The following is an 11,068-nucleotide window of genomic DNA, read 5'->3' on the forward strand; positions in this document are numbered from 1 at the left end:
GGCACTCACTTTGTAGACCAGGCTGGCCTCGAACTCAGAAATCCGCCTGCCTCTGCCTCCCGAGTGCTGGGACTAAAGGCGTGCGCCACCACGCCCGGCTACCTTTCATTTTCTTTATTCATTGTCTAGTATTACTAATTATTATATATGTGTTTGCATGAATGCAAGCTTGCTTTTGTCACTGAGTGTGGAGGTCAGACAACACCTTTCAGAAATCGTGTCTCTCTCTGCATCATGGGTCTGAGGATTGGACTTAGGTCATCAGGCTTGTGTGGCACTTTGACTCAATGAGCCATTTTATTTACCCAATTAAAAATGTACAGATCTGTTGCTGCAATGTGGCTCAGTTTGTAGAGTGCTTGTCTGGCATTGAAGAGCATGGTTTCCTTCCCAGAAATGCATAAGGCAGGCATGGCAGTGCACGCTTGTCACCCCAGGAAGTGGAGGCAGGAGAATTAGTGAAGTTAAGGTCATATTTAGCTACATAGCAAGTTCTACCCAGTCTGGACTAGGTGGAGACCATATTTCAAATAAGAAAATAATCTGTATAGAATTTGGGTTATAAGCCAGGCGTGGTGGCACATGCCTTTAATCCCAGCACTTGGGAGGCAGAGGCAGGTGGATTTCTGAGTTTGAGGCCAGTCTGGTCTACAAAGTGAGTTCCAGGACAGCCAGGGCTACACAGAGAACTGGAGCTAGCTCTGTAGACCAGGCTGGCCTCGAACTCAGAGATATGCCTGCCTCTGACTCCCAATTTCTGGGATTAAAGGCGTGCGCCACTACCTCCTGGGTGTAATTTCTTATTTTTGGACAAAATGACACGTTACTGTCCTTGGCTTGTGCCCTTGGCTCTGGAGAGAATTGCTTCCCTTGGGGACCGAGTTCAGAAAGAAGCTGAAGCAGGTGTGGTGGCAGGCTTATGGGATCTGCACTCTGGAGTTGGAGGCAGGGGATCAACAGCTTGAAGTCAGGCTGTGGGGCATAGCAAGGAAGAGCCAGCCTATCCTTTAACAACAACAACAACAAAAGAGGGAAAGAAGGAGGGAAGAGAATGAAAGTTACCGGGATTGTTCGCCACTCTAGTTTTTATTTATTTATTGTTGCTATTTGTTTGCTTGCTTTGGCTTGCTTTGCTGTTGAGACAGTTTGCTGTGTAGCTTCGGCTGCTCTCCAGGCCCCCGCCACCCCCCCATTCAGCAAGCTTTCTGCCATCACACCTGGCTTTGGGTTTATTCCTTGAATGTATAAAATACTAACATAATTCCAGGGATGAAAATCCTGCAAATGTGTGTACTTCTCCTCAGCTCCTTGTTCTCCCTCCTCCCTGGTGCAATCAGCCTCTCTTGTTTGTCAGCTTCCCTCCTCAGGCTTAGTTTTGCAAAAACAAGCAGATGCGCATGGGCTGGGTTGGGTTTTTTTCCCCCATTCAACACCGAGGATTGAATTTAGGGCCTCACACATGCTAGACAAGTCTCCTCCACTTCCACATTGCCTGCCCCTTACTGGGGGATTCTAGGCAAGCAACCTACCACTAAGCCACACCCTTAGCCCTCTTTTTTTGTTGTTGTTGTTTTTTGTTTTCCCCTTTGTTATTTTGACAAAGGTTTTATTAGGTTGCTCAAGTTGGCTTTGAACTCAATGGATCAGGCTAGCCATGAACATTTAAAAAAAGATTCATTTCTTTTCTTTATATACACTGTTGCTGTCTTCAGACACTCCTGAAGAGGGGATCCCAGAAGAGGGGATAGGTTCCCATTACAGATGGTTGTCAGCCACCATGTGGTTGCTGGGAATTGAATTCAGGACTTCTGGAAGAGTAGTTCGTGCTCTTAGCCATCTCTCCAGCTCCTAGCCATGAACTTTTATATGTGGGTCCTGTGTAAGAGCAGTAAGTGCTATTGAACACTGAGCCATCTCTTCAGCCCTTCTACTGTATTTTTTTTTTTTTTNGGCACTCACTTTGTAGACCAGGCTGGCCTCGAACTCAGAAATCCGCCTGCCTCTGCCTCCCGAGTGCTGGGACTAAAGGCGTGCGCCACCACGCCTGGCTGTATTCTTTAAAAAAATTTTTTTTTTAATTTATTAATCATTCCATTCCTTTGTATCTCACATAATATCCCACTTCCTGGTTACTCCTCTACCAACCTTTCCCCCATCCCCTTTGCCTGTATGAGGGTGCTTCCTCACCCACCCATCCTCTCCCACCCCCTCCTGTATTCTTTTATTTTGGTTTTTTTTCCAAGGCAGAGTTTCTCTGTGTAGCCCTGGCTGTCCTGGAACTCACTCTTTAGACCAGGTTGGCCTTGAACTCAGAAATCCACCTGCCTCTGCCTCCTGAGTGCTGGGATTAAAGGCATGGGCCACTACGCCCGGCTTGAACTTATTTTTTTTTTAAGATTTATTTATTATTATATGTAAGTACAGTATAGCTGTCTCCAGGCACTCCAGAAGAGGGCATCAGATCTCATTACGGACAGTTGTAAGCTACCATGTGGTTGCTGGGATTTGAACTCGGGACCTGTGGAAGAGCAGTCAATGCTCTTAACTGCTGAGCCATCTCTCCAGCCCTGACCTTGAACTTCTGATCCTTCTGCCTCCACTCCCCTAATGCAGGGGTTACAGCTATGCAAGACTGTATGTGCTTATATGTAATGTTAGGATTTGAACTCAGGGTTTCACACATGCTTAGGCAGGCCCTTTATCCTTGAACTATACCCAACACTTTCTCCTCTTCCTCCTCAGCTTTCTTTTTCTTTTGTTCTTCTTCTTCACCCAACCCTTTTTCTTCCTCTTTTTCTTTCTCTTCCTCCTTGTTTTCTTCTTGTTCCTCTTCCCCATCCCTTCCCTCTCTCCTTCTTTTCCTCCTCTTCCCTCTCTCCTTCTTCCTCCTCTTCATCTTCTTCTTCTTCTTTTTTTTTTTGAGACAGGGTTTCTCTGTGTAGCCCTGGCTGTCCTGGAACTCACTCTGTAGACCAGACTGGCCTAAACTCAGTCACCTCCTCAGTGCTGAGACTTACCATATTTTTCAATAATGATCTTTATCCTTATACACACACATATGTGTGTGTATATATATATATGTATATATACACATATATACATATAGATACATATATATGTATATGTATGCATACATATATACACACACACACCAAGAAAGAAAGGAAAGAAAGGCTTCGTTTGTGCATATGTAGTATTTACATCCTTGGAGAGATATTATTAGGATTATTTTAAAAGATGAATTCACTTGTAGTTTTGTTTTGTGTTGGTTTTTGGTTTTTGGAGACAGGGTTTCTCTGTACAGCCCTGGCTGTCCTGGAGCTCACTCTGTAGACCAGGCTGACCTCAAACTCAGAAATCCGCCTGCCTCTGCCTCCCAAGTGCTGGGATTACAGGCTTGAGCCAGCACTGCCTGGCCCACTTGTAGTTTTGTTGTTGGTTTGTTTTTTCTGCATGTATGTCTGTGCACCATGTGTGTGCAGTGTCTGTAGAGGACATTTATTTATTGAGGGATATGTGCAAGTGCCGTATTGCTCATTTAGAAGTCAAAGGACAACTTGTGGGAATCAGGTCTCTTTATCATTTATTTCTTGGGGTCAAACTCAGGTCTTCAGGGTCGTCAGCAAGCACTTTTACCCACTGAGCCATTTCATAGGCATGAAACTCACAGACTTTAAACATTTGGGGTATGTTTCACATAAAACACAACTCACATATTACCATGACTTTTATCTCCTTGGCTTATTTTACCAGATCTGTAGGACAGGAGTTATAGACAGTGGTGAGCTGCCACTGTGGTGCAGAGATTTAAACCCAGATCCTCTGGAAGAGCAGCCAGTGTTCTTAACCATTGTGCCATCTCACCAGCCACCAGCTCTCCTAAGAACACTTATGCTTTGTGCATGTGCATATACACATTCGTGTGTGTGTGTGTGAGTTGATACATGGAATTGCTTTCCACCTTATATGGCCCTTCAAAAAGATGCCCCTTCCCTGGATCTCATCCTCTTGGATGATGATGTATTTCTTTGATCTTCTTGTTCTTCTTACCTCAGATGGCTTTGTGCCTCTTCTGGACCGCATAATGTTCAGTGAGATGAGCTTTGTAGCACATGTCAATATGCACAGAATGGGTGGTCACTATCCTGCCCTTCACCTTTCAGGTGCACTGAGATCTCAGATAGCAGGCGTGCGGTGGGGTGAGGGCAGCTGGTGGATTCATTTCTGGGTTCTCTGCACCCAACCAAGGCCCAGAACAGGAGGTCATTCAAAACCCAGAAGTGAAGCCCAACCTTGTCATGACAGCTACTTGGGAGGCTGAGACAGGAGGTTCAAAAGTTCCAGGCCTGTCTGGGCAAGTTAGTTACTGAGACCCTGATCCAAAATAAAAATCAAAAAGAGGGCTGGGGATATAGCTCAGTGGTAGAGCTCCTGCCTAGAATTTACCAGTTAGGGACCAAGGCCCAGTGATAGAACTCTTACCTAGATTCCACCACTGTGGATGCATAGCTCAGGTGCAGAATTCCTTCACAGAATTCACCAGTGAGAGGCTGGTGGCATGGCTCAGTGGTAGAGTTTTTTCCTAGGATTCACCACTGGTCGAATTCTTCCCTTGATTCCACCAGTAAGGGGCTAGGCTTGTGACTCAGCAAGAGTGCTTACCTAGAGTCCTCTACTGAGAGTCTGTGTGTGTGTGTGTGTGGGGGGGGGGGAGGTTTCAGTAATTGAGCATCTGCCTAGGATTCCCTAGTGAGGGGCTATGGGCATTGTTCAGACATAGAACACTTGCACAGCATTTTGGGGAGAATAGGCTAAGGCTAGTCCTAGATATAAGGCAGAGGGGAGAGGGAAGCTCTGAGCGGTTGGAAGTGCTCCCTTCTTAGGGTCCTGGCATCCTTCTTCCCTCAGGCCTCTCCTTGGTGGTGGGCTTGGTCCTATACATCTCCAGCATCAACGACGAGGTCATGAACAGGCCCAGCAGCTCTGAGCAGTACTTTCACTATCGCTACGGGTGGTCCTTTGCCTTTGCTGCTTCCTCTTTTCTTCTCAAAGAGGTGATGTATTGCGCCCAGACTGCCAATCTGCCAATCTGAGGATGGCGGTGGGGCGGGATCGGAGTCGGGGGATGGGTGGTGGTGCTGGTGTTAGGGGTATTCCAGCCCGTGGGAGTCTGGAGCAGATGGAGAGCTGAAGATAGTGCCTTTGGATTTGAGGAGAGAAAAATCCTCAAGTTTGGGACTCCTAGGTCCTGGGGAAAGACTCCCCTAACAGAGGACGGTCTGATTCTTGTGCCCAGGAAGAAAAGAATGCTGTGGGTTATGAGGAAGGGTCTCGGAGAGGAAAGAGCTGGGGGACCCATCTCTCTGCTTTAAAGCTGGGAGTGTTTGGCTGTGTGATTCCTGGGTCCAGGAAGAAGAGGAGACTGGATGGGGAGAGGTCCCTGAACGATGAAGGGAGATGGGTTAGACTTTGATTTCTAATCCGTGGGTCCTGGAGGAAATGAGGGCTGGGCCTCTTGGGTTTTGCTGAGGTCTTGGGATGATATGCAGCTGTGATTCCTGGGCTCTCATAGAAAAGGCAGTGCTGCCTCTGGGATTCTGACTGTGCCTTGCCACAGGGGGCCGGAGTCATGTCCGTGTACTTGTTCACCAAGCGCTACGCGGAGGAAGAGATGTATCGCCCGCACCCGGCCTTCTACCGACCGCGTCTCAGCGACTGCTCTGACTACTCCGGCCAGTTTCTGCAGCCCGAGGCGTGGCGTCGAGGCCGCAGTCCTTCCGACATCTCTAGCGACGTCTCCATTCAGATGACGCAAAATTACCCCCCGGCCATCAAGTACCCGGACCACCTCCACATCTCCACTTCGCCGTGCTGAGGCTGGAGCCCCTCCCTTTCCTCTTTCTCCCTCCCCTCTCCCGCGCCTCACCCATGAAGCCCCAATTCCTTAAGGAACTCTAGGCTGAAGGATGCTGTGCCATCTCCAAGTTCCTACCCATCACCCTCATTTCAACAGCTCCACCCTTTTTCCAATCTCTCCTATTTGATTCATTATACTTCCAAATTATTCCTTCCTCACCTCGCCCCCGTGAGCCCGCCCCCTTTCCCTTAGGTCCCTCCCCACCGGTTAATTCCAACCGAGTTTACTATCTTCTGGTGGTATCTTGCACCTAGCTCCCCCAACTCCGCCAGACTCCCGCTTCCGGTAGTGCTGGGCTGGAGAGTGGGTGTAGCAGCCACTGGAATGCCCTGGAACTCCCCCTCCATTCTCTCTTTGCACACCACCAGGTACCCTGCAGGTCGCTGGTGGCGGCGGGTGGGGGGGGATAAGCTTGTTCTGCCTACAGGGATATGACTATGACTGACCATGACCTTTATGTTGCCTCCCGGTACTCCATTTTTCTCTCTTTTCTCCTCTGGAAGGTGACCTTCTGTCTTTCTTTTAATATATTCTTCTTCTTCCTCCCCCCACTTCCTCCTCCTCCTCTGCCTTTCCCTCTCCCACCTGCTCTTCCCATTTATCTTTTCCTCCCTCCACCTGCTCACCCGAAGCCCCTAGGTGCATCCAGCCTCTCACACCAAACAAGGATGGGACCCCAGGGTGGAGGGAGGTTCCCTCATGCTATCTCCACACCTGTGCCCGCCTCTTCCCCCTCGAGGTTCCTTCGGGGGAGGGAGGGGCAGTAGNGGGGGTTAACACCCCCCAAAACCTCTGTCTTCCATTTTCTGGTACTCCCTCTCATCCATGTCCCTCTTCCCACCTCAAATCCCCAAATTCTGGCCTCTTTCAAGGGCCCGTTCTCCCCCTTGGACAGATTGGGGGGGGAGCGGGGGAGGTCGCCAGAAAACCGCCCATCCCACTCCCTTTATTAGGGGAGGAGGGCGAGGTAGCACAGTGTTAACACACACGGAACCAGAACGGCCCCGGGGTGGGGGGAGGGGGCAGGGGAGGGACGGGGGCTTTTAGTTTGCATCTTAGGTGGGAGGGGGGAGGGAGAACAGCAGCAGTTATAACCTGTCTTTACGCAGCGATTTTTAATGAGTCTGGGGGAGGGGGGAGGGAAGCAATAAGGGTGGGGAACCGGTGGGGTGGTGGGCCTGGCTCTGTTATTTACCGTGTATCATATGTAAATATCAATAAACTTTATTTCAAACACGTCTGCGTCTCACCAAAGGGAGGGGATTGGAAGAAAGGAGCTTATGGTATTGGTTTCTCTTAAGGGTAACGTACTGTTATTCTGACTAGTTCTTGCCAGTTGTAATAGCACATACCTTTAATCCTAGTCCTAAGGAAGCAGAGGCAGACAGAACTGTGAGTTCTAGAACAGCGAGGACTACATTGTGATACCTATGTCTTCAAAAACCGTACACCACATGACCAGGTTTGTAATTCCAGACTTGGGAGACAGAGGCTTGGGATTGCTGCAAGTTCTAGGCTATCTTTACTACATAGAAGGAGAGAACCCACTGCTGCTGTCATCTGGCCACACACATGAACACACACACAGCGGCACAGGATGCTTGGGAACCCTTCCCTTCCTCCTCAGCGTCATAACCAAGTTAAAAATAAGCTGCCTGCAGTGGCAATGCTCAGCACTCAGGAGGCAGAGAAAGGCAGGCAGAGCTCGGAGTTCCAGGACAGCCAGGGCTACACAGAGAAACTGTCTCAAAAAAAAAAAAAAAAAAAAAAAACCAAAAAAACAAACAAAAAAAAAACCAAGAAACCTAGCCAAGCAAACAAAAACTAAGGAAGGACGAGGGGAGTGTAGCTAGGCTGCTTGAGTGATTCCTACCAAGCATGCCCAAGTCTCTCAGTACCAGGCATGGTGATGTTCAAAAGTGGAAGCACAAGGACCAGGAGTTTAAGGTCATCATTGGCTATGAAGAGAGTTTGAGGGCTCTCTGAAAGAGGAGGGGGGTTTGCAAAATTAAGTTATTTAGGTTATATTTAGGGGTTTTGTTGTTGTTGTTATTTGGTTTTGGTTTTTTTCCAGACAGGGTTTCTTTGTGTAGCCCTGGCTGTCCTGGAACTCACTCTGTAGACCAGGCTGGCCTCAAACTCAGAAATCCGCCTGCCTCTGCCTCCTGAGGGCTGGGATTAAAGGCGAGCGCCACCACGCCTGGCAGATTTAGGTTACTTAATTTAAGCATCACATTCTAATTCAGTCCCTGTGTGAGGACAAGAAATGACAAGGTTAAGGTCAATACAAAACAACCCAGGTCTCTTGCTATCCCTCTGACTGTGGACTGCACGGTGACACGTCTGGAGCTGGCTTTCTTCTCAGGTCCCCCATTAACTTCACCAGCCTCTGATGCCAGTGAGGCAAATGACTCATCTGACAGCGTTCATACACACTCACAGCCTTTGACTGGCACCAAGTCAGTCTGGCTCCCAAACCCCAGTTTCCTTCCCGGTTACAAAGCAACAGTGGGCTTCCTGCGTGCTGGGCCCTTTTGCTACGTTGAGAAACAGTCGCCAACTATTTACTGTACAGATACCACAAGGCAGATGCTGCCAAGCTGAACATGATCCCATTAGATACTCTCAGTAGTTGGTATGTAGGAATTACCACTGTCTGCACAGGTGAGGGAGGGAGGCTCAAAACTGGATTCTAAGAGCTGTGTTTCCACTATACTGAGAGACTGAAACAGCCAAGGTATCTCATAAATTTATAACTAGAATCTCTCTCTCTCTCTCTCTCTCTCTCTCTCTCTCTCTCTCTCTCTCTCTCTCCCTTGAATCCAGGGAACCCAGAGCTTCCTGTATGCAAAATTAGAACTCTGAAACTGCGAATCCCCACCCCAGTCACTGGGGATTCTGGACAGGGCTCTACCACTGGCAGCGGATCCCTTGTGTCCTTAATAAGCTTAATCTTAAAAAATATTGGGAAAGAAGTATGATGTCTGCCTCTTGCTCTTTGTCTCATCTGTTTACTGTCCCGAAGGGGCAATGATAATGGCCCTGCAACTATGGTCACAGCCACAGCCATACTGAGGGAACTTTTTTCTTTTAAATTTATTCTGCCGTTGTTTTTCTTCCTGTCCTGTGAACTCAGCATTCCAATTAGCCCCATGCTACAGGTGAAGAAACCAAACCGAGGCATAGGGAGTTAAGTTTGCCCAGCTATTAACATATAACCAGTTCTATCCTCAGGGTTTCCTTGGCTCAGTCAATTAGCTGTTACATAATGATAATGATGATGATGATGATAATAATAATAATAATAATAATAGTGGGGCATGCATGCCCTGGTGCACATGTGGATGTCAGATGTCAGAGGACAGCTCTTCAGGAATCTGTTTTCCTCCTTTACCACGTGGGTTCCAGCAACTGAACCCAGGTTGTCACCCTTGGTGGCTCCTTTACCTGCTGAGCCACCTTGCCACCCCCAGCTGCCACATTTCGCCACTGCAGATTTTATGCAAACTCATGCTGTGACCTTGAGTGAGTCTTTTTAATGTCTGAGGCTTTGGTTTCCTTTTCTATCTTAAAAAAAAAAAAAATGAGGGGAATGGTTTAGAAAGATTCCAAATTCCTCTGGAATAGGGAGGGTGGCCTGGGGAGGTTCTCAGGAAAGAACTCAGATTCAGCAGGGTCAGATTCCCGGAGCGAGGGAGATTCATTCTGACTCATTTTCCATGATTCCAGGAATTTCTGAAGGTCAGGCTTGAGATTCGCAATGGCAAACACAGTTCAGCTTCTTTGTCGAGACTAATTGATTCCTAGTGGTGGCTTGGAACAGAGGATTAGGAGGTTTCTGGACATTTACTCGCTCAGTAGGAAAGAATTTCCCCATCTATTGGTGCTGATCGACTGGTGCTATCTGCCGAGTCTGTAGCATGGGTGGCGATGATACCAGTCAGCTGATTGCACAGACCATAACAACCTAACCCCCTGAAATTTATGTTCTCTTAAGAAAAATGAAGTTAGGGAGCTATGGAGATGGCTCAGTGGGTAAGAGCTCTTGCTATCTAGACATTAGATCTTGAGTTCAAACTGCCAGCAAAAGCTACGTATGATCACATGGGCCCATAACTCCTGCATTGTGAAGGCCAGGTAGGAGGGTTTCCAGCTTCTAGTTCAGTGAGACAGTGGGAAAGCCTGTTACAAAAGGAATTCGGCAGAGACACCAATGTCCTCCTCTGGTTTCTCCTTGTGCACACAGGTGTGCATATCCATACATACACACAGGGGCATATACCCCCCCCCCACACACACACCTTGAAGATTAAAGAAAGAAAAAGACAAAATCTTGAAAACTAAAAGTTCAGTTTACTTTTGTTACCTTGGCAGGAACTGGAATCACCTAGAACCCAGGCCTCCTCCAAGCTGCTGTGAGGAGCTATCTAGATTGGATTACTTTGTGTGGTCAGGTCTGTACAGCTTGACAGAAGCTAGAATCATCTGAGAAGGGGGAACCTTGGTCGAGAAAGTACCTCCATTTGACTGGCTGGCAGGTAAATCTGTTGGGCATCTTCTTGATCAGTGATTGGTACAGGAGGGCTCAGACAGCTGTGGGCAGTGCCACTGCTGGGCAGGAGGTCCTGGGCTGTATAAGAAGGAAGCATTAACAAGCCATGGGAAGGGGGCAGGTGATCCACACTCTTCCTTGGTTCTTGCCTCTGCCCCTCCTTCAGGTCCTGCCCTGACTTCTTGGACTGTGCTGAGTAGCTTAAGGCAAGTAAGCCCTTCTCTCCCTAGTTGCTTTTGGTCATAGCAGTAGAGAGCTAACTAGGACACAAGATCCACCTCGATGGCACCATGCTGGAGTCCTGATAGAATAAACAGGGGAAGGCAGCTGAGTACCAGCATCTGTCTCTCCCTGCTTCCTGACCAGAATGCAGTGTGCCAGCTGTGCCTCACGCTCCTTCCCTGACCTGGTGAACTGTGCCCTCTCCAATGCTTCCCTCTTAAAGTTCCTTGTTGTCGGGTGTTTGATCATGACAAGAGGGACAAGAATTTATCCATCTTGTTTTATTTTCCCTACATTTTGAAGACAAAGAAAAAATAAATCCTGTAGTGAAAAGTTTTGCTTAAAAAAAAAAAAAAAAAAAAAAGAAAGAAAGAAAG

The 11,068-nt window shown here is 47.9% G+C and overlaps 2 protein-coding genes across 2 annotated transcripts in view; one reads left to right on the forward strand and one right to left on the reverse strand.

Moving 5' to 3' along the window:
* Cacng7 (calcium voltage-gated channel auxiliary subunit gamma 7) overlaps positions 1-7,153 on the forward strand; it is a 34,813-nt gene extending 27,660 nt beyond the window's left edge. The window contains exons 5-6 of the mRNA XM_021168377.2: positions 4,909-5,054; positions 5,618-7,153. Of these exons, the coding sequence (XP_021024036.1) occupies positions 4,909-5,054; positions 5,618-5,875 (404 nt within the window). The 3' untranslated portion in view covers positions 5,876-7,153. The remainder of the gene's footprint in view (positions 1-4,908; positions 5,055-5,617) is intronic.
* Positions 1-11,068, reverse strand: part of LOC110298854 — a 31,741-nt gene that overhangs the window by 2,995 nt on the left and 17,678 nt on the right. The gene's annotated exons all lie outside the window — the stretch shown is intronic.

This window comes from Mus caroli, chromosome 7, assembly GCF_900094665.2.
Source record: "Mus caroli chromosome 7, CAROLI_EIJ_v1.1, whole genome shotgun sequence".
Classification (NCBI taxonomy): Eukaryota; Metazoa; Chordata; class Mammalia; order Rodentia; family Muridae; genus Mus; species Mus caroli.